Source organism: Apiotrichum porosum (assembly GCF_003942205.1).
Source record: "Apiotrichum porosum strain DSM 27194 chromosome Unknown scaffold_3, whole genome shotgun sequence".
In the NCBI taxonomy this organism is placed as follows: Eukaryota; Fungi; Basidiomycota; class Tremellomycetes; order Trichosporonales; family Trichosporonaceae; genus Apiotrichum; species Apiotrichum porosum.
Genome location: NW_021167110.1, coordinates 133,859 through 160,108, shown reverse-complemented (window position 1 = coordinate 160,108; position 26,250 = coordinate 133,859). Strand labels below are relative to the sequence as shown.

Below are 26,250 nucleotides of genomic sequence, written 5' to 3'. Positions count from 1 at the left end.
CCATCAGGTGAGACCCACAAAAGTGGCGGGTGACGGGACCGGGCGGAATCTGAATGTGTGGGATTGATGGGATGGATACAGCATCCTGCACTGGTGTTTCTGAGCAGCTCACAATGCTCCGCTGGGGTGTAAAGGAGTATCAAAGTAAGCAGCTCCGAGTGGCCTATGCACCTCTCATCCTCTTCTGAGCTCGATGGAGACCAGACTAGCAACGTTGTGGGTCATGCGCTAAGCGTTGGCGGTCCAACGGGTAATAGCACTCTCCTTCCCCAAAGGCTGTGAGGGCTCCCAAAGGCCCAGAATGTGAGAAAGTGACGCCCAGGCGGGGCGTCAGAGCCAGTACGTTTGTTGTGGCGGCCTCACGCGACACGCTTATATTTACGACCCTTCGCATTGTTTACTGCATACACTTCCCATCCTTTCACTTTCTTCAACACAACGGGCAAGCGTTTCGCTCCTGAGAAAACGGCCAGCAAGACCGTCAAGGGCCTCACCGAAATCGATTTTGCACCGCCTTTCAGCGTGATATCCTTACCGGCATCAGCAAGCTGAAGAAGAAGGGCGGCGACGGGCGGTGGTGAGTCTCCAAACATATCGCACACCGCTTACCTCCCTACAGGATGCCACTTAACATCGTTTGGAATCCCCCTCCACACGAGGTTACTGTGCCATACCCAGAAGGGTCAAGCTTTGCCGACCAACATGCGGCACTGGTCAAGGCAATGACCGAATATGTGGCAAAGGTCAACTACGGCCCGCAAAAGTTCTTTGCCACCCAGTCCGAGGCTGCTCGAACGGCGGAGGACTTTGCGTTCCACAGCTTGAAGCCCCTCAGCGTGGTCCAGCTGCACTACCGCTGGTGGGCGCAGACGGAACCGCTGACCTTGGATTACCTTCACCGGACGGGCATCAGCAAGCCGGTAGACGACAAGCAGCCGGGCTTCCGCCTGTACGCAAAGCTCCTCCAAGGGCAAGCACTGGCCGACATCTTGCCTGAGGTGCAGGCCTCGGACAAAGAGCACGTCTCGGCATGGGGTTCCCTCATGGAGACACGTATGGGTACTCCAATTCCCAAGGACGTTGCTCAGTTCCTCGTCGACGATGGGTTTTTCAATCGTCGCAACAGCCCGGTCCCGGACCTCGCCAATCCGGTCACGCCATCCTCAACCTGCCTGCTCCAAGAGGCGTCCATCTTCCAAATCGGCCGCAATCTGTCGACCATCAGTGAGCGTCGAGACGACGAAGCTCGCAGCCTCAAGACGTCAAGCTCTCGCTGGTGCTCGGCAATCAAAGCTATGCCACAAAGGGAGAAAGATATCGTATACGAGGAGATTGAGGATTTCTTCCCTCTTGGCTTGCCGCCAGAGGAGACAAAGGAACGACTGGAGCACGGCATAAGATTTGGGCGACATTGTTCCACTCGCCATTCATCTCTGCCTGTCAGACACCAGGTCTCGGCAGGCCTGTTCTGGGTGAAGCGGCAACGCCAAAGTCCTTGTTCAACACTGCCTTTCTCCTCCCGGTAATCTGGCGGCAGTACAAGTGGGCGAGTACATTGTGGCCGCGTCAGACGATAACCTACTCCTCTCACTCAAGCTCTTGGCCTCTTGTTGGCCGCACCGGCCTTTCACGCTGTGACATTTTACCTCCATTCCTTCTCGCTGGTTTGGCAATGATGTGCTGTACATACATACGTAACTGAACCTATGAGGGCAATTTTTCAACAGACTTACATTGATCTATTGATTTCGATGTTTATAAGGCATCCTAGTGATGCCTTCGGGGTTGGTGAATTGTGTGGAGGAATCACAGCACGGTGAAGACAAAGATGTGACAATACGGTCGTCCCCGGTTGGTTATGTATGTACTGACTGTGGCAGATGTGTACGCAAGTCCAAACCTGTACAGTCAACTGTCCGCCTTCCTCGCGCTTGCCTTCCCTTCCTGGCCTCCTATGCCTTCCTCGCCCGTCCGACATCCGTTTCTCTTGTTCTTCATTAACACCACCTCCACCACACCAATTTTTGCTGGCCATCCTCCTCTGCGATTCACAGCCTGATCTTCACACCACGTCATGGCCACGCCCGGCGGTCACCACGCCCGGCGGTCATGTCGGCAAAGGGCCAGTGCGACTTGCGCCCTTTCCCCGTACGTTCCTCCGTGCGGTGTTAGGCAAGGGGATCGCTGCGACAAGTGCTCCGGTTACTCCTATTCCGGCGACCAGGAAGCGTCGTCTAGGCTTTTGGATCTCCAACCATTCTCCGCTTGCCGGAAATCCGAACGCCATTCCCGTTGCCCCCACCCACATTCTCCTGTGCAACGACATCGGCTAGAGGGCCCCCGCGTCATCCCGTAAGGTCGCTGTGCACTATCGATGTGTTCTGTGACGTACGTGACGTACGCTGATCGTAGTAGGCGCATGCCAAGGCTTTTGCGCGCTGCATCGGAATGTCTGATGGAATCAAGCGGTGTGACGCGGTGCTTGGCGGCAACGGAACCGTCAGGTGTCCCCAGGGCGCCGACATGTAAAGAAAGTGGCACCTTGTGGGGACGTTCCATGTAGTGCACTATGTAGCTTCAAGCCAACTTGGACCACTGTGCCACTGCCTCCATGACAGTCATTTTTGTGAAGCAGTATGGGAAGTTCTGAAGCAGCTATGACCGAATTGTGTATGTATGACAACGACAGGCCCTAAAGCCCGTCGGCCGTCGGCGACCATGGCGCATCTTCATGCGCCCGTGGGGAGATCACAAGTCGCACCAAGGTCACAAGGACAAAAGAAGGACTCTGCGTGCACTGCCTCGCTGCGCCCGTTTGCGTTGCTGATTCAGCTTCTTGGTCGCTTTGCCGTGTCTTCTTCCTCATAAATACATCCCGCTTCTTTCCCCATTGGCCATTGGCGTCAACCCCTCATCTTCATTCTTCGTCTCCCACCTCCCAGAATGACAGCCTATCCCACTCTTCCAGCAACCACTCTCGCCAGTCTCGCCGTGCGCGCACCCGAGAACCCAGACGACCACCATCGCTTCTCCTCCAAGAAGAAGATCTATCTCTCCCAGGCTCTGCAAGGCCTGCTCGATGTCCCTCGAGTGCCACCTGGCACCAACAGCAACGAGTACCCTAGGCAGAACCATGGCTCCCTCACGCAACATGCGACGAGGGGCTACAACAACATTAAGCGTATGTCCTGCTGGAAGCCACGGTGCTACATGTACATCTGCTGACACTTCAGCCTTGATTTCCCAGGCTCTGTGGCCCGCCGGCGACCGCCCCTTCACGGTCTCCGAGGCACCCACCATCCCTCCCACTGCGCCCACCCCCGTCCGCTGGGGCTTCCCTGCGCCCTCGCTTGAGAACGTTACAACTCTCGACTTGGTTCTCAAGCCCCTCCCCCTCAATGGCGACACGGTCGCTGCTCTCAGCACCATGTTTCAGCCGGCCGGACTCGGGACCCAAACCATGGCGGTCCGAGCCGCCACATTCGTCTCGCTGAGCAGGCTGCTGTGGAAAGAGCAGGACGCCAGTGTCCAGACCCGGTTGGCGGAGCAGGTGCGTAACTCGTGTGGACTCCTCCTTCACGCACTAACTCTCTCCTCTCAGTGGACCTCCAATTCGAGCGTGACTCGGAATACGTCCCTCTGCCTGGTGCTCAACCAGGTGCTTCGACCAGCTGGCCACTTCAAGACAGGCCACGACAACCGCACCGCCACCGATGCGGTCGAGTGGTACTCCAACCAGACCAAGCAGGTCAAGGGTGAGTCTCAGAGTCCCCAAGGCCTGTGTTGCTGACAAGTAGACGAGTGGCGCCACGCGTTCGCTGCCAACGCACGCAACCTGGGGTCTGGAATGTAGGTCCCAGAGTCAAGTGACCAGGCTGACGGTCAGCAACCCCCAGCAGTTCGCGCCTCCTCGCCCCCTTCCTCCCAGCACAAAGACCTCCTTCTACAACAAGATGGAGGGTCTCACCTTTGCTGCTGGAGAAGAAGACGACGGTGGCGTGCAGCGACTGCACGATTTACTTGCGGGTATCCCGCAGGTCAAGGGCAAGGGCAGCGGCGGTCGGTGGTGAGTTTTCAGCTTGTGTGGCAATGATTGACGCCCTACAGGCTCCCCCTCAACGTCGTGTGGAACCCCAAGCCGCACGAGGTGGGCCTCCCCTATCCGCCTGGGTCGGGCCACGAAGAGCAACATGCCGCTCTCGTGGAAGCGATGGCGCACTATCTGGCGAGGGTCAACTGTGGCCCCCAAAAGTTCTTCACGTCGGAGAAGGAGGCCACCCGCCAGGCCGCCGACTTTGCACGCTACGCGTTGCAGCCACTCGGAGTTAACCAGCTCCACTACATCTGGTTTGCCCAATGCGTGCCCTTCACGCTTGGGTACCTCCGCAAGACTGGCATCAGTGCCACGATTGTGGACGACACCACCCCCGGCTTTCGCATTTACGCGAAAGCCCTCCAAGGTCGACCCATTGACGAGGTCATCGCCGAGCTAGTGGCGGCGGGAATGATGGGGGTGGTGGGGTCGGGGGAGGGGAAGCCGAAGAAGCCGTCAGCGCAGAGGAATTGGCAATCTGGGAGCAGCGTGGCCACGGCGCTCCTCTGTCCGTGTACCCGCCCACCGCCGATGGCGGGTCATACCTTCCTCGGCTGCCGAAGGAGCCGAAAGCCTTGTGGCCGCAGCTTGTTCAGGAGAACGGCCTTGTCGTCCTCCGACATCGAAAACGCCTGGAACTCTCCTCCCATCAGGAGAGGACCGGACCCGCACGCCACGCCGATGGTGTTGGCAACAGTCTTGAAGAAGACGATGTCCACCGCGACGTCACGACCGATTGCCTGGTCGGTCTGTCAAGGGCTTGCCGAGCTCCAAGGGTGACCAGCCCGTCGTCGAATGGCTTGACACAATGGGCCTTCACGACGACACCCCGCACGGTGGATGGGCCACTCTGGGGGCCGCGGCAGGTCCTGTCCCAGTGTCGAGACGGTGAAGATCTCGAGGTGGTCGCCGGCGTCGTCCTCCCACGTACGGTACGTGAAGATTGCGCCGGCGAAGGCGAGATCGTCGGTGCCTTCGACATTCTTGAAACGGACGGGGAACGGGGTAACAAGGCCCTTGCAGACTGAGACCCATCCACCGTGCGAGGTGTCGTCGTGAAGGTCCATTGTGTCGAGCCATTCGACGACGGGCTGGTCACCCTTGAAGCCGAGCGAATGCAGGGCCTCGATCGTCGCGTCGCCCACGAGGAAGTCGCCGACCTGCTGACCGAGAAACTGTCGCCAGATGATGGGGAGCAGTTTGGCAGTGTTGAACAGGCTTTTGGGTGCGTCGCCTTCGACGAGGAGGGGAGCACCCATACCCGGGGTCTGGCGAGCAGAGGGGGAGTGGAACAGGAAGCCCAGAACAGCTCGGCGTGCTCCAGCCGCTCGCGCGTCTCCGCCATCAGGGCGATGCCCAACGCACAGAAGGATATCGTGTATGAGGAGGTACACGAGTTCTTCAAGGGTGCCAGGCGAAGCTTGAAGAACTCGTGTACCTCCTCATACACGATATCCTTCTGTGCGTTGGGCATCGCCCTGATGGCGGACACCCATCGAGACGTCGTCGACCCACGCACACTTCGGGCCTCGCCCGCTCGCCGCCAATCGCGGGACCGTGAGGAGGGCCTCGGTGTCGAAATTACGCATGAGGGCACAGACTGGGCCGAGAATGCGGCTGACGTGCCCTCATGCATAATTTCGACACCGAGGCCCTCCTCAAGGTCAAAGAGGAGCAGGTGAACACCTGGAGGTATTCAGCGTCTCCAACCTCGGCCAAGAGCTCCCACGACCCCCCAAATGGCCAAGTGGACCGTTTTCACGCCGCCTTCCAACCTCGTTGTCAAAGCATTTCGTAACCGTGGCACATTGTGAGGCGCTTCCCTCCGTCAAAGAGGCGCTCAACCTCGCCAAGGACAGTCACCAAACCGGGCGTGACGTGAATGTCACCACCGTCCGGTTCATCAAGACCATTGACGTCCGGATCGGCCTTGCCGGCGCTTCCACCCCCCTTCTAAGGGAAAGCGCCGTGCAATCGTTCACCATGTCCCGTGACGCCCGAACGATACTGTTCGACAAGCCCCTCCCGCGTGCGATGTGCCTACGCGATTTGGCGGTATGGGAGACGAGGAGACGGCGCGCGCCTCTGGCCGTGCCAGCATCAACAACCGGTAACGGCGGATACCTGCCTCGCCTACCGGCAGAGCCCATGGCGATCGTCGCATCGGCGTGGTCCGACCTCAACCGGCTCAGCGACCAACTCGGGCCCGCAGTTGTCACCGCCAATGGTGATGTAAACAAGGTCCTTGGAGACACGACCGTTGCGCTGCAGGTGAGAATTATCCAGCATCATTCATTAGCTTACCCGCCAGCGTCTCCACGACGACCTCGAAGAGCTCAACAGCGAAGAACGTGAAGAGGCGCAGCGGAATGCCGAAGAGGTACGCACTTTTCTTCTTCCTACTGTTTGACCCCCCTTGTAGGCGTCGAGCAACCGCGTATTGGATGTTCTCAACGATATCTCCCGCGCCAAAACGACAAACCACAAGCTCGAGGACCTGCTGAACCTTCCGGACGACGACGTTAACCAACGCATTGCATCGTACATCCAGATGTACGGCTCATTCACGATTGTTGCGCTTTTTCAAGGATTTTTCTTCTTTTTAAAGAAACATGTTTCTATCGCTCCCTCCGTACCTTGCAAGGTATCAACCCCCCAGCATCTCTTTGTCGGACGCTCTTCCAAGCACCCGTCATTCCCCCTCGTTCATCAGCACCCTGCCCCTGCCTTGCGTGCTCCACGAGTTCCGTCCCTTACATTCCTGTCAACGTCCGGCATGTTTAGCTTATGCATATGTCTGCCTGCCTCAAGGTTGTGCCACAGTGGGGCAGCCCCTCCCCCATCCTTCCACACTTTGCTTGCGCAACGCCCTCCCCTCTAGCCACTCCCGCCAACCATACATAGTCTACACCTACTGTCAACCCGGTTGCCAACAACCACTCCTATTTACTATTCTCCCCATTGAGGTGTTTTCTAAAGCGCTCACTGACGCTGGCGCGCGCGCGCGCGCCGTCCGCGGCGCCAAACGTGCCTGCGCGGGTCACCTCGACGGGACCTGTGGCGATCACGCCTGCGGAGACGTTGCTGGCCGTGTCGGACGGGTGGCCGCTGGTGACGCTGACGACGCCGACGCTCGCGAGCGACGTGATCGAGTCGGACTTTTCGTGCTGGACCAGCGGCGCGTGTGCGTGCTCGAGGGGCGGGAGCGAGGCGTCGGCCGAGTCGGCACGCTGCGAGAGCGAGTTGGACAGCGACTGCTGCGAGTACGCGGGCGAGTTGGAGACGGCGGTCGTGGGCTCGGGCGGGTGCGAGGGCACAAAGCTCGTGGGACGGACCGTGTGCGTGCTTGCCAACGAGGACTGTTTGCGCAGGTTGTGCTCGTCGCCCGCGATGCCGGATGGCGAGGCCGTGTGCCATGACGGCTGCGGGGACGAGGCCGCGCCCACTGACGCTTGCCACGAGTGACGGGGTGACGCGTTGCTGGGCCACGGCTGCGGGCCGGGGGACGACGAGGCGCCGCCGCTGAACGGCGTCTTGGGCGAGGCGACGGCCTGGGCGGTGACGCTTGGGCTTACCGTGTCGCTGGACACGTCCGCACTGGAAGTATCATACAGGGATGCGCGCGGGCTGACGCTGGCGCGGACAGTGGGCCGGTCGCTAGCGGTCGAGACCCCCAGCCCACCATCAAGGGGCTCGGGATCGGTCGGGTGGTGGATGGCCGTGGGCTTTGGCGGGCTCTGCTCAATGGGGTCGAGCGAGCGCGGGCCGTCAAACCGCGACGACGTCACGCCGCCGTTGTCGTACCGGCTCGAATTGGAGGCGCCCGAGTCGTACCGACCGGCCGAGGACGGTGGGCGGTCGTTACGTGGAGTCTCACGGCCGTTGAAGCGCAGCAGCGGTGAATGGATCGACGACGTCGACTGCGACGGGCTGTGCCGTGGGTCGTTGCGCGGCGACTCGCTGAACGTGTTTGTCGACCAGCCGCGGCGGTGTGTCGATCCAGCCTCGGCAGAGTCGCGGAGTGGAGTGTAGCCCGGTGTGTACATGCTCTCTGGGCGACGGCCCGAGGACGCGCGAGCCGGTGTGGTGGTGACTGCTACGGGCGTTGCCGGTGCAGCGGCGGCCGTGGTAGAGCGAACGGCCAGCAACGCCTCGGTCAAGTCACGCGACGCCTGGTCGGACGAGCGCGCGGCCTCGCGCAGGGTGACGGACAAACGTGGCAGGCGCTCACGCACACTGACAATCGCGGCGGCATTGTCAATCTCCACATCGACCGCGAGCGACGAGGCAATGGCGAGGGCGGCGTGCAGCCCAACATTTGTACGTTCCGAGCACTTTGCTGCTGTCTGCAGCTTTTCAATGGTGGCAGGGTCAATGTCTGCCTTACGTGCGTCCAAGAGTCGCGCCGAGTCGAGCAAGTTGCGCCCATGCTCGGTGGTTTCCGGGTTGCTGCTCCCTTGCGAGCGTCCGCCGATACTGGTCTGGCTGCGCAGCCGCACTCGGGGCTCGGTGCTGGGACCGGTGTACGACCCGTGCGAGGCGCGAGACGTGCGGCCCATCAAGGGGCTGTCGGCGACGGACGCCGCGTCGTCTGTCGACTCTGTCCGACGTCGCGTCACGGGTGCTGTACGTGGTGTTGTAATGTGGGCCGCATTGTTGCTAAACTGATCCCGGACCGACGACATGGACGACATGGAGGTCTGCGGGCGGACATGCGAGACCCGCGACGAGGATCGCATCTCCCGGGCGTGGGCGCCGTCGTCCATACGTGACGTGGGCCGTGTCGAGGCCAGCACCTCGCGCTCACCGCCGTACCGCGAGTTACCCAGCACCGACGCCGAGCGGTCACCCAGCACCGACGCCGAGCGGTCCTCCCAGCTGCGGTTGTGCTGTGTGCGGGTCTCCTCCAGACGGCGAATGACGTCAAGGGGATCCTTGCGGGTGGCCGCGGACACGCTGCCAAGCTCACTGCGGTTCCCAGTCATGGATGCCGAGTCGCTGGGTCGCAGCTCGTGTGGTGTATAGCTGCTGCTGCCGCCGCCGCTGCCGCCGCCGTGGTATGACCCAAAGTCGCGCGAGCCAGCAAACTCGCGAGACCGGCGATAGCTTCGTTCCGGAGTGACACTGGCGCGCACACCAAACTCGCTCAGCACGGCGCTCACGCGGTTTGTCCTGTCCTCATTGCCATACGTGTTGCTGCGGTGAGGCGAGTTGTAGTATCCCTGCGAGCCGTGCGAGTAGCGGTCGTGGACTGCCAACGTCTCCAGAACGCTTTCTGGGCGAGCGCGGGTCGAGCCTAGTTCGCGACGAGCGGGTGAGCCATATGTGTCAAAGTCGCGCGACAGCCGTGATGACCCAAGTGTGCTCGAGCGCCCGTTGGTCCACCGCGGGCTGTCACCCAGTACGCTGTGGGGGCGTCCAACGCCTCCTCCGTAGGTGCGCTGGGACCGGGGCGAGTCGCTTAGGTCAATGTGTTGACGTGGGCTGGCATGGTATGTGTCGTCTGCCTTGGGCGAGGGCGAGAACAGTCGGCCATTGTGGAATTCTGCAGGAATGGGCTGCCTCACTTTACCCAGTCTGGACCCCGAACCGCCCCTGTCGCCCGATCCCCGCGACCCTCGTGATGCCGAATCGTGATCATACTCGGTCCCACTGGCATCCATGGATGTTGTCGCCACCCCGGGCCGATGCGCCGGGGATAAAGTGTTCTCGAGGCGAACAGATTCAAAGCGGCGGACCATGGGCGACACTGCTTCTCGGCTATGCGGCTCGTCCCCAATACCACCGTTCCGCAAGGACTGGCGGCGAGCGAGACGTTCCTCGGCTTCCCGTATCCTGTCGTCGAGGGTCTGTTCCAGTCGTGCAGCGGCAGCCGGCGACTGCGGGCCGTCTTCCTCCTCCACGGCAGACGAAGCGAGTCCGCCGGCGCTGTCGCGGCGCGTGTTCATTCGGCGTGAGAAGCGGCGCTCCAGCGGGCTGGCAATGGCCACTGGTGAATGCGGCTGGTACCGTGAGGGCGAAGCGATACCCGAGGCGGATGGCGAGTCGGTGTTGAGCGGCGTCGCAGGCAGGCTGTACCGGTGCGACGACCCGCGCCGGCTGGAACGGCTAATGCTCACGTTACTCATCTCGCGGACGAGCTCGTGGGACGTGCCGCGCGGTGTGATGGTCGAATGGCGTCCAGCGGCGGTCGGAGCGCGGTCTGACGTGCGCGACGAGATGCGCATAAGGACGCTCGGGATGCCTTGCGGGCTGTGATTTGAGTCGATGGAAAGGGAGGAGAGGGAGTTGGATGTGGGGAGACCACCAGAGTTCTTGGTCCTCTGGAGGGACGACGAGCGATACATGTCGCTACCGGCCTAAGGATTGTTGTCAGTCTGTGCACATACACACACACCCATATCTCGAAAGGACGTACCCCCAACCCGTTCGCAGCGGTTGCGTTGGCGTCATTGGCGCCGCCCCCCGCAGACGACGGCGACGGACGCCCGGGGTCGCTGTTGACATGGCCGTACGCTGGCTCGTCGGCATCGCGAAAGATGGACTCGTCGTCGTCGTCGTCGTTGTCGTCGTCTGTTGTGCTAACGAAACTGCCCTCGCGGCCAGCTTTGACCCAGTCCTTAAAGTCGATCCGGACAGGCCCCAAGCCGACCGCACCTGCGGCGCCTAGGCCGAGTGCACCGGGTCCCAAGCGCATGCCCGGCGAGACGGGTGGTGCATTAGGCGATCCGGGGCGCGCCGGAGTGCGAGGGCCGAGAAGGATATTGGAAGGCGGTCGTGAGCGCTGGTGTGTCCAGTCACCGCCGCCGCCGCCGCCGCCGCCTCCGTTCGAGCCTGTCTCGTGGTGGTGGTGGTGTGACGACGAAGACGAGTCGCGCAATGTCGACGGCGTGTAGGGTGCGACGCCGTTGTCACCGGTATCAGCAGCAGTGTCTGGAGGGGAGGGCGACTGTTGTGAACTAGCGTCGTACGCAGGGTGTTGTTGTAGGGATGAAGGACGTGTGAGGGGCGAGGATCCTTTCGAAGAGCTTGTTGCAGAGACAGACCTCGATGGGTGCCTGCGCGGGATGGGTGGTGGCCCGGGACGCGGCGGTGGTGTGGATGGGATGGCAGTCATTGCACAGGTGCGGCGCGAGCAAGCGTTGCAAAGGTCTGCTGCCGGGGGGGCGAGAGCCGGGGGGGTAGGGGGGGTTTGTGACTCTGTTGGAAGGACACGGGGGGGAGGTTGTTCTGGTGCCTAGGCCAGCTAGACGAATGTGGGAGTGATGTGCGTCATGAATGGATGGTGGGGAAGGGGGGGAGGATTGCGTTGCTGGGTCGAATGTAAAGTTTGGGTTGGAAGGTTGAGAGAAGGAGCGAGAGAGAGAGATGCGGAGAACGCGTGAACGGAAAGTAAAGATGTGGGATGCGGGATGTGATGTGTGTGGATGTGTGTGGATGTGGTGTATTCGTGCGCGACTAATCGTTGACGCGTCGTGGGAGAGAACGCGGCAGCTAGTGCAGCTTTTGTCGCGGGACAGTACTTGAGAGTCACTGGAGCTGTGTGTGTCGGGGTCGTCGCGCGCACAAACGCGTCCAGCAGCAGTGCAGGAGTCTGACGTCGGTGGAAAGCCCGCCCGCCCCCGCTGCCGCGCTCCCCGTGCACCACACACACAACAGCAGCAGCACGAGATGCCTCTTCAAGCAACAACACACCGCGAGGATATATCTATACTATTACGTAAGCAATGGTGCCTCCCTACAGAACGCTCATTGTACGGGCGATGCGCGCGTGCGGGGAGCGTGAGGGATGGAGGATGGTTCCAGGTCCTGGTGGGTGGCTCTGGCGCTGGCTCGGGGGCGGCTGTGGCTCGATTGGAGTGTCTGCAGTGTCTGCCTGGCTGGTGTCGCGCTCTCTGGCTCGCTTCCCCTCTCTCCATCGCTCCTCGTCCTGGTCTTTGTCTCTCTTTGTCTCTCTCTCGCTCTCTCTCTCTCTCTGTCCTTTGTCTCTCACTCAACACAGTACCCTGTCGCCCAGTGCATAGTGGTGCACAACAACACATCTCCCCCTTCCACCCCCTCCCACAAGCCCTGCAGCCAAACCCCCACACCCGGCCAACCCCTTACCACAAACCCATCCATCGCTCGCGCAATCCACGCATCTCTCTCATCGCCCCACTCCTCTCCCTCTGCCGCACCTCCGTCGTCACCTCTGCGTTGTCCACATCACCACACAGACCTTTTGCACGCGCGCGTCACTCCCACTCTCCCATTCTCTACCTCCCCCACCCTCTCCCCATCGCCCGGCCACACCATGCCGGGGTTTGAACGCTCGCCGCTCGGGTTGAACGGGTCCTCGACGTCCGCGTCAGCACCGTCCTCGTCAAAGGCCTCTCTCCACCCCTTCGCGGCCGTCAAGTCGTCCATCTCAAGGAAGAAGCCTCTCGGTCTTGACATTTCCCGCTCCATCCCAAAGGTCCCCGCCGGCGGCCGCGCAGACTCCACCCCAGGCTCTGGCGGCGACGCCAGCTCCGTCAGTTGGTACCCCGAGGCGGACCACCTCCGCCATCAGATCGAGCTCCTCCAGCTGTCTGGACGCTCCAGCTCCTCATCGTACGCGTCCGGTCCCGACGGTCCCGAGTCGCCGCCAAGTCTGTCACCCGTGACAGTTAGTGCGCCCGGCGCCGTGACCTCGGCGCCATCAAACTCAGCCACCAGCGGCGGCGGCGCGAACCCGACTCCGCCGCCCCGGCCCCCGCGTCGCCAGCTCACCGGCAACAGCAACTCTGCGTCAACCGCGTTGCCCGGGTCCACGTCCACTTCCAACCTCTCTGCCACAGGCTCGACAAGCTCGCGTAGCAAAAAGCACAGCACGAACGGAAAGAAGAAGAAGCACGCCGCGGACAATGATGACATGGTCAAGGAGGAGGACCTTGACGTGCTGTCTGATCTCGGAGCAGGTAACGGCGGGACCGTGACCAAGGTGTGGAACAAGAAGCGCAAGAGTATCATGGCCAAAAAGGTGAGCGAGCGTCTGTCACGTCGGACGCCGGGCAAACGACTAACATACAGCTCATCCTCGTCGACGCCAAACCTGCGGTGCGCAAGCAGATTCTGCGCGAGCTCCAGATCATGAACGACTGCGCCTCGCCTTACATCGTCAGCTACTATGGATGCTTCCCCGTCGACGTCCACGTCGGCATCGTCATGGAGTACATGGACCTCGGGTGCGTGTGGTGACCCGTCTGCTGTGCGACATTGAGCCTGGGCTCGCGTCGTCCGTCGCACAGCAGCACACTAAGGTTGGATCGTCGGCGCTAACACTTTATGCGCACAGATCGCTCGACTACATCTGTCGCAACACTGGTGCTATCCCAATCGACATTGTGGGCAAGGTTGCCGAGTCTGTGCTCCAGGGTCTCGTCTACCTCTACGACGTGCATCGCATCATCCACCGTGGTAGGTACCCACCCTTGCGTCTCATTACGCAGTGGAAGCCAGGCTGACTCCCCCTCCAGACATCAAGCCCTCCAACATTCTCGCAAACTCGCAGGGCCAGATCAAGATCTGCGACTTTGGCGTGTCTGGAGAGCTCATCAACTCGATCGCCAACACATTTGTGGGCACGAGCACGTACATGAGCCCCGAGCGTATCCAGGGCGCGCAGTACACCATCAAGTCGGACGTGTGGTCGCTGGGCATCTCGCTGGTCGAGCTCGCCCAGGGCCGTTTCCCCTTTGCCGACCCGCCCGACAGCGACTCGGAGTCGTGTGATGGCCTCGACGACGACGAGCGCCAGCCCGCCGAGAACACGTTCGACCCCGACGCGACCTTGCCGCTGTCTTCGCAGCGCCCACAGCTGTCGCCCACCACCAAGCGCCACCGCAAGCGCGGCGTCTCGCTCGGCGGCGGCGGCATGACCATGTCCATTCTCGACCTGCTCCAGCACATTGTCAACGAGCCCGCGCCGCGTCTCGTCTCCCGCCGCGAACAGTTCCCCGACTCGGCCGTCCTGTTCGTCGACGCGTGTCTCTACAAGGACCCTGCCGCGCGCAAGTCGCCCCAGGAGCTGCTCGTGAGTTGTTGCGCGCGCCGAGGGAAAGGGAACCTGGAACCGTTTGCTGACCCCGCGCAGGAATCTGACTGGATCAAGAACTCAAAGGTCACGCAGGCGGACCTGCGATCGTGGGCCGAGGGCGTCGCCGAGGCCCAGAAGCCTTGAACGTAGACCTACCACACCGACCCTCAACAACAACAACACTACAGTACAACCCCACCTCATCGCCCCGGTGATACCCATCCACATGTCCCCTCTGCCGTCCCCCCCGTTCAACATATTTCTTTCCAGGAGTCAAACCCTTTCAAACGCACTTACAGCTAGCAGTACACGCCCCCCAGCGCTCCCCCCATGCATCCCCCATCCGTCTCCCTCTCCTCTCGCGTCATTTTTCCTCCACCACACACCAAAGTAAACCCTTGTAAACCTCTCTCTTCTCCTCTTCTCCTCTTCTCTCTTTCTCTCTCTCTGCTTCTCTCTCTCTCTTTCTTTTCTCTCTCTCTCTCGCTCTCTCTCTCTCTCTCTCTCTCTGTCAATACACTGCATGCAAGAAGGGATATCCATATGACCACGCGCACAAGCGCCACGGACGCCCAGGGCGCACGGCGTACGGCGTACGGCATCTTGCCAAGCCCCCACCCCCACCCCCACCCCCCCACCCACTCTGGACACCGACGCCGGCGCCGGCGCCGTACGCCGTAAGCCCCCAAACCCAGCTTGTCTAATTGCCTGTAGCCAGCCAGTGGCCAGTGGCGCTGCGGCGGGCTGGGCGGGCTCGGCGGGATACATTCGTCGGGAACTGGGAACGGGGAGCTGGAGTCTCCGAGCTCGTAACGAACGGCGCACAGACCCGACCCGACTGTGGCGGCCGCGCCGGTGGCCGGTGGGTGTTGTGGAGTGGATAGTGGATAGTGGATAGTGGCGAACGGGCATGCGGTCAGCTGTAAGCGAGCGTGCTCGTGCTCGTGGCCGTGGTCGGGGCTGGGGCTGGGGCTGGGGCTGGGGCTGGGGCTGTGGATGTGGGTGTGGGTGTCACGTCACCTTGTCCATCAGCACAGGCCACGGGCCACAGGTGACGGGCACAAGTGACATTGGGTTTGCATGGCATGGATCGCGCGGGCACACACACAACACACACACACACACGCGCACACACACGCACACAGCAATACATTGCGAAAACTGCTGACAATAGGGAGACATCGTCACAAGGGCGGCGTAAGCCTCATCACACCCCATGTCACTGGCGTCGCTGTCATACTCTACTGTACCGCTTTGAAATGCTTTTTGAAGAAGCAGTAGATGCAGTTGCCGTCGATAACAGCGCTCTTGATCCCAAAGCACTGGGTGATGTCGTGGCGATGGCACCGGTGGCACACGGGCACGTACTTTGCCCCACCCTGGTCAAGACCGATGGCACGCAAAGCGATGGCCAGCGCATCGACCAGACGATCACCGTCTTTCGCTGGCGCAAGGGCTTGGTACATACGCGCCGGTGAAAGACGGTGATTGTCTGGTCGATGCGCTGGTCGATCGCTTTGCGTGCCATCGGTCTTGACCAGGGTGGGGCCAATGTATACAAGGTAATGTAGAGCTGGGTCTCTGTCAGCGCGTGCAGCTGTCCAAACTCACATTGACAAAACCGTAGACCAAACCCATCCGGCGCAGGGTATACTTTGGGCCGGCCTCGTCAACGCGCGGTGGCACGGCACGCCCGCTGCAAGGCGCATACCCATATACCCAAAAGGAATGTGGCACGGCTGATGCCGGGTATCCCAATGTGCCACTGTCCGCGTGTGCGAGAGACAACGAGGCGGTATTGCGGGAGGCCCACCTGCCCCCTCTGGGCACGGCTGCTCGCTGACAGGAGGCAGGACGGTGTCGACGGCGTTGAACTTGATGGACACGGTGCCGTCGTCCTCTTCCTTGCTAGCGGTGAGCCAGCCGTCTTGAACTATCTGTGGCCAAAGGCCAGAGGGGGGTGGATGCAGATGTCGACAATGTCGGTCGCAGGAAGACGAGCCAAGAACAGCATAAATGCGCCTTCGGGGGTCCCGAGACATCTGGAATGTCAATGGGGGAGGCCATGACGACCGTTGTGTTGCCACTCGGGCTTCTCGATCATGGGTGTGTAGCCGAGACGACGAGTACACGTGCTACAGTGGCAGGGCGTGGGACAGAGGGCAACGGACACGTCCGTGGCCATTGAAGGGGAGGATGCCTTGAACGCGGCGTGTGACCGCCGTCCCAGCGCGGTGACGGACAATGTTGTGCTGCTGCCGCTCGTGTGTGTCCGTGACTGTCATGTGTCAGCTGGTACTTTGCCTCCAGGTACTCACCCGTCTCTGGCTCGTCCCGGCTGTAGTGGTCGGCATGGGGGTACTCTTGGTAGCCAAACAGGCGGTTGACGAGCTGGCGGTGGCGGCGTGCGGTCGTCTCTTCGTGCAGAGGCCACACCGCTCGGCCTCGCAGTTGGCCAAAGTATGGTGGTACAGTGGGGAGCCGGCTGGACCTGTAGAGTACAGGCGGGTAGTCCATGTGAAGGGGGTCCTGTGCAATTTGCTCGTTGGTCGGCTGGTTGGCCATAATGGAAGCGTCAGTCTCAGTGACCTGGGTACGAGACATCGTGTGGGGGTGGTGGTAGAAGAAGAGCGCGGGGAAAGGGCATGGGGGGGTGGGAGAGGTCTTCCTTGTCTTCCTTATGTGCTGTCTCATGACGCGGTGAGCGACTGAACGGGCGCATGAGAACCACCTGTACACTGCATTGTCCTGCGCGCCCACTTGCCACACAGCCGCCATCACTGCTTCACTCTCGGTGTGTGTGCTCGGGCTTCGTACGTAGTGCAAGCCCGGCAAAACCTAGACGGTCCTGTGGCCTGTGGCCGGTGGGTGCAACAGCCCCAGCGCCCTGGTCTCACCGACAACAGAGTGGTACGAGGCCTGCCTGCGTCAGCGCACGCGTGTCCATACCGCAACGTCACGGATCATGGCGTAGTATAACAACTAGCTGGAGGTTCGGATCGGTGGTGTGCGCTCGGATGCGGCTGTGCCCGACGCCGTGTGGCATGCTCGGATACGAGTGTCTGGCATTTCCGTGATCCGTTTCCTTCTCTCCAGTCCCCGAACCAGGACGCCAGGCGGATACCAGTCAGTGACCGTGGTGTAGCAGCTCCTCAGCGTCAGTTCCAAACCAACGTCCCATGCCACAGCTCGCTCGGCACACACCAATAGTCACTGCTGAGTTACATCCCACCCGCCCGTCCCGCGCCCCATCCCCGCTCTCACCCCCTGCTCGAAAACAGCGTCGCCAGGTCCTCGCGCTTGAACATCTTTGCGCAGTCGAGCGCGTTCGGGTGGCCGGCCTTGGGGTCCGCCCCGGCGTCCCAGAGCGCGCGCACCACCTCGTCGTGCATCTTGAACACTGCGCCCGCGATGGGTGCCTGGCCCTTGTTGTTGACGGCGTCGACGTCTGCGCCTGCCGCGATCAGCTCGCGCACCGTGTCCGCGTGGCCGTGGTACGCTGCCAGCATGAGCAGCGTGTCGCCCGCCTGGTTGGTGAGGTTGGGCGGGATGCCGTGGGAGACGTATTGGATGAGCTCGGGCGTCGAGCCGGCGCGCGCGAGGTCGAAGAGCTTGGTGGCGAGCTGGAGCGCCTCTGGTGGGAGCGAGTCGACGGACGGGCGGTCGCTCGGTGCGGACATTGAGGAGGTTGGTGGGAGGAGGGAGAGGGATGGGAGGCTGGAGAAGGTGGAAAAAAGGACGGCTAAGATCTAGCGGTCAGCTATAAGTCAAGCTGCAGAGTACAGAGTAGAGAGGTGGGCTCGGTTTGTCCGGAACTGGGGCCGCGGATGCGGCGGCTCCGTGGACCCGGGGGGGGGATGCCGGTCTCGTGCGCGGACCGCCACCTGTGCACCTGTGAACTGGACTCACAAGGTGCTTCTGTGAAATCTGTGAGGAAGTGAGCCTTGAAGTGAGCCTTGAAGGAAGATGAGAGATGGATGGGTGGATGGGTGGATGTCGAGGTGGGCCCACCGTACCACCGTCCACCAACCGTCCACCCACATCGGCTGACGTCGCAGTTGCCGGCGGTTGGCTGGAGACAACCGGCCCAGGATGGATTTGTTGTTGCCGGCGGTTGCCGGAAAACCACCGTGGGAAGTTGGCCTCGTGCACTCATATGACTCACCTCCACTCACTCGGCACACACATTTCAACAACAACTTGGAAACATCCCCCCATTTCTATCACACTTCCCATCGCACACCACCAGCCTCATACCTGGTGTAGCAGCTCTGGCGTACGGCGCTGTTGGTAACCATGCAGCGCCCGGGCAAGTGAGTAGACGGAGACCACACAGGACACATGGCTGACAGACCTTTAGCAAAATCAACACGCGCGACGCCGACCCCAACCAGTGAGCTGCAGCTTGCCTCAGGATCTCAGTTGCGGTCAGCTGCTTACCACTTCCCAGCTTCATTACCTTTATTCGCGTGCTGGATAAGTTTCGCGACAAGGATGTACGTTCTGCCCCTCCATCACCCACCTCACTCCACCTCCGCCTCGCACCTGCGCCCCTCCTTTGGCCACCCCATACCCTCCAAGCCCGTCGTTCCACCACTGACAGCCCTAGGTCGCCGAGTCAATCCTCAAGGCAGTCGGTAAGCTAGCCTTTTGTTAACTTCAAAGCTTACGTCGCAGCGGCCCAGACCAAGCCCATCTTCCAGCACCGGTACATGCAGTGCATCACGCTCGAGGAGGCTAAGCACAACAATGTCGTAGGTAGTGCTTGGTGCTACGACAACTGACCTACCAGTGGGTTGGCCTGAACACCAACCACGGCCAGCGCATCCAGCTTGTTCTCCGCCGTCCTAACGGCTCGTTCTACCCCTTGCCGTTCATCATGTCGGTCATGTGCCATGAGGTGAGCTACATTCTTGAACCGTACGGCAGCTGACGCCAGATGGCACACATTACTGTGGGTAGGTACTTATCGTCCACGATCTGACCCAGCAGCACATGAACCACCGCAAGGACTTTCAGGAGGTGATCTATGCCCTTTGTCTTGAGCTGACAGTCTCAGCTCAACGCTGCCATCAAGAAGGATGTGGCCCAGCTCCAGAGCAAAGGGTACTATGGCGACGGTAAGTTGATGCCGCCGCACACAACTGACGTCAGGCTTTTGGTCCAACGGCAAACGTCTCGGCGACAGCGTCCCGATGGGATCTGACGGTCTCGGTGGGTTCCGAACGATGGCGGCTGCTAACCCACTCGCCAGACAGGACCAGCCTCCCGGAGCACGTTTGCGGTGTCAGTGCATAGTATGTTCCCATTCCCCCATATCACGTCCCCACGCCTAGCTGACGCTCTCCTCTAGCGACGACGCTCGCAGTGGCCGCCGTGTCCATGCCAGTTCCGCCAGCAGCCGCGCTCCGGGCCTCGTCAAAGGCGAGGCGTCGCACCGTTCCGGCCGCCAGACGGATTATCGCCGCAAAGCCGGCCGCCGCGTCAACACCGACATGGGCGAGAGCAGTGGCCGTCTCGACGGTCGGAGGGGTGGGTTTGCGCTTTGGGGATCTGCAAGCTGACCCAGCTCCAGACATCACCAAGGAGGACCGCGAGAAGCGCGCCAAGTGGGTTGCGCAGGAGAAGAAGCACCTCATGCGCACTGGCATGAGCGACAAGAAGGCGCAGGCGCGTGCGGCCGAGATGTTTGACGATGACAACCCGTGGTACAAGGAGGGCAGTACCTTTGGCAAGAGGTGAGCTTGCAGGGTATCGATCTTGAGCTGACGAGCCCAGGGCCAAGTCCAAGACGTACGTTGACACATCGACGCGTTTAACTTACCCGCAGTGCCTCTGACCAGCGTGCCGCCGCATTTGAACGTCTCCTGGGTCTCAACAAGGTCAAGGATGAGGTCAAGGACGAGGCCGAGGACGTCGACTACGAGTCGGAGGAGGGCGGCGACCGCCAGCACGACGTGAACGACTCCGAGGTCGACGAGCTCGACTCGTCTGACGACGACAATGCCGAGGTTCAAATCAAATACGAGCCCGTCGACGACGGCGAAGACATCAGCATGGACGAGCGCCGCCGTGAACTCGAGGTCGACGACGCCGCTCTGCGCGACGAATGGAACACGTTTTTGGCCACCACCACGCCATTGTCCAGCGGCAGCAGCAGCCCCACCAAGCGCCACCCTGGCCTGGGCAACTGGAACACGTTCATCGCCGGTCTCCAGAACAACTCGAAGCGCAAACTCGACGAGGTGGAGCTTGCCGAGGCTGGCATCTTTACGGTCGAGGACAGCCCGTCTCCGCCACCACCCCAGAAACGCGCCACTCCCACGGCCGGTACCAGTTCAAAGGCCACCAAGACGACCACCAAGGCCACTGCTCCCAAGCCCCGGCCACACTTTGGCGCGTCGATGGTGGGCCAGGAACGCAACCGTAATCTCGGCCTGGCAACTTCGTCGTCGTCGACTGGCAGCAGCAGTCGCGTTCTGGGTTCTGGGCCCTCCATGTCGCGTGGTGGCGGTGGCGGCGGATCCGTCTCAAAGGCCAACGCAGCGGCGGCGGTTGCACCGGTCTCACGCGGCGTGAGTCTGATCGACACCAACGCCGGCGGCGGCAGCAACATGAACGGAGGCAGCAGCAAGTTCTGGACGTGCGGTCGCTGCACGTACGCCGAAAACCACACGGACCGTGGCCGTTGCGGTGAGTCGAATCGGCTTTTCTGCTTCATGATTTTGCACCGCCCACACCCACTCGCGAGTAATGCGATCGATCGAGCCATTTGTTTTATAACGATCTGGTTTCACAAAGGGGGTTTCAAATAGGCCAACGACTTGCTGACATTTTTGGTGCAGAGATGTGTGAAGCGCATCCAGACGGTACGGAATGAATGGTCAAATTATTTATAGCCTGGGCCCATTTACTGGACCCAGCAAACCACTCGCGGCCACTCGCCAGGCTGCGTGCGTATACTGCTGTATTGTGCAGGAGCGGGGAGAGTCGTGTGGCAAAAAAGGGTCTCCCTCACGCCTGTGGAATGTGAGCGCCCAAGAGCCAGAGCCAGGAGATTAAGTGGGTTGTAGCATAGAGACACAAGAGGAGCTAGTTGGTATAGGTGGCATTGTGCGTAGAAGACGCGGCTGTTGGCATGTACCATGGTGTGGTGGTGTGTGTTTAAATGCTCTGTTGCAGAGTGCAAAGGCCCAATGCAAGGCACACCCTCTCGCTGTGCATGGAGTGAGGATGGAACGGCGCGGGGTGTGGATCGTGCCACGCTGTGTCAGTGTGGGATAACGCCGGTTCGGCGGGATCAGAGAGAGGCGACGGCCAGGCTGGCTGGCCAGGCTGTGTGGGTGTGGGCCCAGTCGGCCAGTCGCTCGCTCGCTCGCTCGGCTGTGTCTGTGGTCGTCTGGATCCGCTCTGGCTGGCGCGCTGGCTGTGTGGGCGGCGGCGGTCTGGGCATTCCATCACACACACACTGGCCAGAGTGTCAGGTCTGACCACATCCCATCTCTCTCATACAGTGCACTGCCCGTCCTCTCCCACATCTCCCACATCTCTCTCTCTCTGGCGTCACAGCACAGCTCTCCCACATCCAATCCACACAACTCGTCTCTTTGACGCCAGCAAGCATCCACCCACCCCATTGTATCCACCACCTACCCAACACCCCACCACCTGTTCTCGGTTGGCCCGGTAAAAAGAGTCCGATTGTGACACGCACGCCCAGGCCACGCTTTCCGCCTTCCTGCCTTTGCGCAAACGACACCACACACACACACCCAAACCCAAACCACCCAAACCACCACCCACATAACCACCCACCCACCAACACCCACCAACACACACTCACTTGCATCCACCATCATCCCTCCCCTCGTCGACACCGCACACCCCACCACACCCCATCGCCGCGCGGCATCCCCTCCCCCATCCTCCGTCCCCTTGCCCGCCCGGCGTCGCCACCATGGTGAGTTGAGACAAGCCGACAAGCCGGAGGGACACGCGCACCCACAGCTAGTGCCACCGCCTGCGTACGCGAACCCACACCCCCCCACCCCACACCACCCCCCTCCCATCGTCGCCGCAATGCCCATCCCAGAGCAACCCATCTTCTCCACCCCCTCCCCCTAGTGCATGTGGCTCTCAGAGGCAAGGCGGTACGCGACAGTGGTGCCGCACCGCAACAGGGGGCGCGCCCTAGGGCAATCCCATCGCATCGTACCGTCCTCGTACCGTCCTCAAGGCCCTCCCCCCCGTCTCCTGCCCTCCCCCGCTCTAGCTTCATTGTCCATCCCTCCCCCCGCGTCACCAACCCTTTGAACGCATCCTAGACATGGACCACATGCTGACCCAGCACAGCCGCCTCCTCCATCCTCCTCTGACCCTCACATCAGCACGCTGCTCCAGACGATTGCGTCGGAGCGGCGCAACCTCGAGGGCGCGAAAGCGGTGATGCGCGCCGTCGAGGCCAGTTCGCGCAACGAGGCTGTCATCCAGCAGGCCCAGAACGAGGTGCGCGCCGCGCAGGCCACGATCAAGTTTCTCGAGGACGAGCTGGCCAAGCTCCAGATGGGCGGCAGCCCCGGCCCGGCACCAGGCGGTGCGCCTGGTCGTGGACCGAGCAGCGCGTCGTCGACGGCGCCTTCCACGGCAACCCCGTCGAGCCACAACGGCGGCGGGTACGTTGCCAACGCGCCGGCGCGTGGAGGCCCGTTGCCGCCCACTGCTGCGGCAACACCCAACACTGCGCCGCTCAACATTGTCAAGACGGACCGGGACCGCCCACTGCCCCCGCCGCCTACGAGTGACGGGGCGGCTGCGGACCGTCCAAAGGACGCCAAAAACTACACCCAGCTCGACCTGTTGCGCTACGACGCTCCGCTGACAGGCGCCAAGATTACGCGCATGCTCAACCAGCTCCAGTTCAAGCTCCAGGTCGAGGAGCAGTACAAGCTCGGTATTGAGAAGATGGCGCAGGCGTACCGCGCCGAGGGCGACCGGCGGTCACGCGCCGAGACCGAGGCCAAAAAAGTCGAGTCGGACGGCAAGATCCAGCTCTTGCGTAAAGCCAAGAGGCGATACGAGTCGTTGGCCAAGTTTGGTGTCGAAGACGACGACGACCTGATCCCCGACGCCAAGCGCAAAGACGCCCTGCGCAAGCCCATCTCGGGCAAGCTCATCATTTCGCTGCGCTCGGCCACGGACCTCAACCACCGTCCACTCCCGCGCAAGGCCAAGATGTACAATGAGACGACGGCCGTGATTAAGATTGAAGGCAACGAGCGCGCCGTCAGCCACCCGTCGCGCAACGACCGCTGGCTCGAGGAGTTTGACATTCCAGTGGAGCGCGCCAACGAGGTGGAGATTACCATCTACGACACGATTGCGCCAGGCGACTCGGCGCCCATTGGCATGTTCTGGTTCCGTGTGTCGGACCTGCTCGAAGCGCTGCGTCGTCAAAAGGTGCAGGGCGCCGAGGCCGGTCCCGGATGGGTCACGGCCGACAAGGCTGCGTCGCTGGGCGGCCGCCAGGGCAGTGCACCAGAGTCGGCCACGCTGCACCAGGGCATCCCCGGCGCGCACGGCGGTGCCCCGGCAACGGGCAAGACGGAGGGCATCGAGGGCTGGTTCTCGGTCGAGCCTGCGGGCGCCATCCAGCTCCAGCTCAACTTTGTAAAGGACACGGTCCCCGGTGGTCGTCGCCCATACGAGGCGCTCGGCCGTCAAGGAGCAGTGCGCAAGCGCAAGGGCGACGTCCACGAGATGAACGGCCACAAGTTTGTCGGACGCCAGTTCTACCAGCCGATCATGTGTGCGCTGTGCTCGGAATTCCTCCTCACGGGCGAAGGATACCAGTGCGAGGACTGTCGGTACGCCTGCCACAAGAAGTGTTACGGCAAGGTCGTCACGAAATGTATCTCCAAGACCAACGCCGAGGGCGACGCAGACGAGGACAAGATCAACCACCGTATCCCCCACCGCTTCCACGCCTACACCAACATGTCCGCCAACTGGTGCTGCCACTGCGGTTATATGCTGCCCTTTGGCCGCAAAAACTCGGTCAAGTGCCAAGAGTGTGCTCTTACGTGCCACCAGTCGTGTTCCCACTTGGTCCCCGATTTCTGTGGCATGACCATGGAAATGGCAAACACGCTGATCCGCAACATGCGCGATATCAAGAGCGTCCAGGGGCAACAAGCGTCCCGCGTTGGCAGGACACCAGTCGCAGCCGTCGGTTCACGTCATTCCTCCCGCGTCCGGTCAGCTGCAGACGAGCCAGTCGCAGTCGACCCAGCCCATCCGCCACAGCTTCACCCCGCCCGAGTCTCGCGTGTCGCCCACTCCACCTCAACTCGCCCACTCGTCGTCGTACAATGAGTACACCCAGCAGCAGCAGCAGCAGCAGCAGCCAGCGTCGGGCCACCAGCAGCGCCCATCCGGTGGCCGCATCCCCCCGCCTACCGACCCACGTGCCAGCTTTGAGACGCGTCCCAACCTTGACGTTAACAAGGTCGGAGCACAGTCGACCGGCCCGCTCGCCCAGCCTGCCCAGCAGCTTGCTCGTGTCCCCTCCCCTCAGGCGCCCCAGCCGCAGAGTGGCTACAAGCCGCCAGCCGGCGTGCCCGTCCCCATGCCCAACGCCATGCCTACTGGCCGCATGCAGCAACAGCAGCAGCAACAGCAACAGCAGCAGCAGGCTTCTGCGCCGCACAGGCCGGCACCTCCCCAGATGCAGGCTCCGCACCAGCAGCAGCAGGCTGCCGCCGTTGTCCCTGTCCCGTCGCCCCAGCAGCAGCAGCAGCAGGTCATGCGCAAGCAGCGCAAGATTGGTCTGGACGACTTCAACTTCCTCGCCGTGCTTGGAAAGGGTAATTTCGGAAAGGTCATGCTTGCCGAGGAGCGCCGGTCCAACAACTTGTACGCCATCAAGGTGCTCAAAAAGGAGTTTATCATTGAAAACGACGAAGTCGAGTCGACCCAGTCGGAGAAGCGCGTCTTCCTCGCTGCCGCGCAGGAGCGCCACCCCTTCCTGCTGGGTCTGCACTCGTGTTTCCAGACCGAGACGCGTGTCTATTTCGTCATGGAGTACGTGTCGGGCGGTGACCTCATGCTTCACATCCAGCGCCGACAATTCACCCTGCGCCAGGCCAAGTACTATGCGTGCGAGGTCCTGCTTGCGCTCCAGTACTTCCACTCCAAGGGCATCATCTACCGTGACCTCAAGCTCGACAACATCCTCCTCACCCTCGACGGCCACGTCAAGGTTGCCGACTATGGTCTGTGTAAGGAGGACATGTGGTTTGGCAAGACGACCACGACGTTCTGTGGTACCCCCGAGTTTATGGCGCCCGAGATCCTCCAGGAGCAGCCGTACGGCCGTGCCGTCGACTGGTGGGCGTTTGGTGTCTTGACGTATGAGATGCTTCTCGGCCAGTCGCCCTTCCGCGGTGACGACGAGGACGAAATCTTCGACGCCATTATCGAGGACGAGCCCCTCTACCCGATCACCATGCCGCGCGACGCCGTCTCGCTCCTGCAAAAGCTGCTCACGCGCGACCCCAACCGCCGTCTCGGTGCCGGCAACGATGACGCAGAGGAGATTAAGCGCCACCAGTTCTTCTCCGACGTCAACTTTGACGACGTCTACCACAAGCGTATCCCGCCGCCATACTTCCCCACCATTGGCAACGCGACCGACACGTCCAACTTTGACCAAGAGTTCACCCGCGAGCAGCCGACCCTCACGCCAGTGCACACCCAGCTCACGGCGCAGGACCAGCAGGAGTTTGCAGGCTTCTCCTGGATCGCCCCGTGGGCGGCAAACTAGAGTGTTATATATCTTGAGATTCCCCCCCCTTGTTCAACATACACACACACACAAACGAGAGCGAACGCGTAGTAGTAGTAACCCCCCTACCCCCCCGAGAACGAAAGATGAGGCCGCGTGGTCTATTACGAACCCGATGAGGGGCCAAGAGGTTCCCCATGCCGGATAATGGCCTCCTGTTAGTTGCCAAACCCACCGCTGCCCCCATCGTATCCCCCGGCCCCAGACGAGACGTAACAAACCAACACCTCACCTCCCCCCCGCACCCACCCCCTCCAT

At 61.6% G+C, this 26,250-nt stretch overlaps 10 protein-coding genes across 10 annotated transcripts; 6 read left to right on the top strand and 4 right to left on the bottom strand.

Annotated features, from left to right (window-relative positions):
* Nucleotides 1–620: 620 nt before the first annotated feature.
* Nucleotides 621–1,336, top strand: EHS24_005655 (uncharacterized protein; the record flags this gene model as incomplete). The annotated part of the gene is made up of 2 exons (XM_028621148.1): nucleotides 621–1,224; nucleotides 1,332–1,336. The coding sequence occupies 2 exons, from the start codon at nucleotides 621–623 to the stop codon at nucleotides 1,334–1,336; spliced, it is 609 nt and encodes a 202-aa protein (XP_028477600.1).
* A 1,607-nt stretch (nucleotides 1,337–2,943) lies between these two features.
* On the top strand, nucleotides 2,944–4,873 carry EHS24_005654 (uncharacterized protein; the record flags this gene model as incomplete). Its single annotated transcript, XM_028621147.1, has 6 exons — nucleotides 2,944–3,181; nucleotides 3,234–3,550; nucleotides 3,602–3,755; nucleotides 3,798–3,849; nucleotides 3,887–4,066; nucleotides 4,108–4,873. The coding sequence occupies 6 exons, from the start codon at nucleotides 2,944–2,946 to the stop codon at nucleotides 4,871–4,873; spliced, it is 1,707 nt and encodes a 568-aa protein (XP_028477599.1).
* Nucleotides 4,874–4,909: 36 nt separating this feature from the next.
* EHS24_005653 (uncharacterized protein) lies at nucleotides 4,910–5,352 on the bottom strand (the record flags this gene model as incomplete). The annotated part of the gene is made up of 2 exons (XM_028621146.1): nucleotides 4,910–4,962; nucleotides 5,025–5,352. The coding sequence occupies 2 exons, from the start codon at nucleotides 5,350–5,352 to the stop codon at nucleotides 4,910–4,912; spliced, it is 381 nt and encodes a 126-aa protein (XP_028477598.1).
* A 371-nt stretch (nucleotides 5,353–5,723) lies between these two features.
* EHS24_005652 (uncharacterized protein) lies at nucleotides 5,724–6,877 on the top strand (the record flags this gene model as incomplete). Its single annotated transcript, XM_028621145.1, has 5 exons — nucleotides 5,724–5,840; nucleotides 5,909–6,364; nucleotides 6,405–6,473; nucleotides 6,516–6,646; nucleotides 6,838–6,877. 5 exons carry the CDS (start codon nucleotides 5,724–5,726, stop codon nucleotides 6,875–6,877), a joined length of 813 nt encoding a protein of 270 aa, XP_028477597.1.
* A 158-nt stretch (nucleotides 6,878–7,035) lies between these two features.
* Nucleotides 7,036–11,210, bottom strand: EHS24_005651 (uncharacterized protein; the record flags this gene model as incomplete). The annotated part of the gene is made up of 2 exons (XM_028621144.1): nucleotides 7,036–10,452; nucleotides 10,512–11,210. 2 exons carry the CDS (start codon nucleotides 11,208–11,210, stop codon nucleotides 7,036–7,038), a joined length of 4,116 nt encoding a protein of 1,371 aa, XP_028477596.1.
* Nucleotides 11,211–12,386: 1,176 nt separating this feature from the next.
* On the top strand, nucleotides 12,387–14,294 carry STE7 (MAP kinase kinase (MEK); the record flags this gene model as incomplete). Its single annotated transcript, XM_028621143.1, has 5 exons — nucleotides 12,387–13,094; nucleotides 13,145–13,299; nucleotides 13,410–13,531; nucleotides 13,591–14,147; nucleotides 14,208–14,294. 5 exons carry the CDS (start codon nucleotides 12,387–12,389, stop codon nucleotides 14,292–14,294), a joined length of 1,629 nt encoding a protein of 542 aa, XP_028477595.1.
* Nucleotides 14,295–15,391: 1,097 nt separating this feature from the next.
* On the bottom strand, nucleotides 15,392–16,754 carry EHS24_005649 (uncharacterized protein; the record flags this gene model as incomplete). The annotated part of the gene is made up of 3 exons (XM_028621142.1): nucleotides 15,392–15,723; nucleotides 15,964–16,077; nucleotides 16,469–16,754. 3 exons carry the CDS (start codon nucleotides 16,752–16,754, stop codon nucleotides 15,392–15,394), a joined length of 732 nt encoding a protein of 243 aa, XP_028477594.1.
* Nucleotides 16,755–17,410: 656 nt separating this feature from the next.
* EHS24_005648 (uncharacterized protein) lies at nucleotides 17,411–17,830 on the bottom strand (the record flags this gene model as incomplete). Its single annotated transcript, XM_028621141.1, has 1 exon — nucleotides 17,411–17,830. The coding sequence occupies one exon, from the start codon at nucleotides 17,828–17,830 to the stop codon at nucleotides 17,411–17,413; it is 420 nt and encodes a 139-aa protein (XP_028477593.1).
* A 616-nt stretch (nucleotides 17,831–18,446) lies between these two features.
* On the top strand, nucleotides 18,447–21,030 carry EHS24_005647 (uncharacterized protein; the record flags this gene model as incomplete). Its single annotated transcript, XM_028621140.1, has 16 exons — nucleotides 18,447–18,463; nucleotides 18,511–18,543; nucleotides 18,601–18,646; nucleotides 18,760–18,787; nucleotides 18,828–18,904; nucleotides 18,943–19,050; nucleotides 19,090–19,104; nucleotides 19,143–19,172; nucleotides 19,210–19,270; nucleotides 19,305–19,364; nucleotides 19,405–19,447; nucleotides 19,504–19,682; nucleotides 19,726–19,888; nucleotides 19,929–19,943; nucleotides 19,981–20,843; nucleotides 20,996–21,030. 16 exons carry the CDS (start codon nucleotides 18,447–18,449, stop codon nucleotides 21,028–21,030), a joined length of 1,773 nt encoding a protein of 590 aa, XP_028477592.1.
* Nucleotides 21,031–22,107: 1,077 nt separating this feature from the next.
* On the top strand, nucleotides 22,108–25,971 carry PKC1 (Serine/threonine kinase; the record flags this gene model as incomplete). The annotated part of the gene is made up of 3 exons (XM_028621139.1): nucleotides 22,108–22,110; nucleotides 22,503–24,403; nucleotides 24,453–25,971. 3 exons carry the CDS (start codon nucleotides 22,108–22,110, stop codon nucleotides 25,969–25,971), a joined length of 3,423 nt encoding a protein of 1,140 aa, XP_028477591.1.
* Between the last annotated feature and the right edge of the window lie 279 nt (nucleotides 25,972–26,250).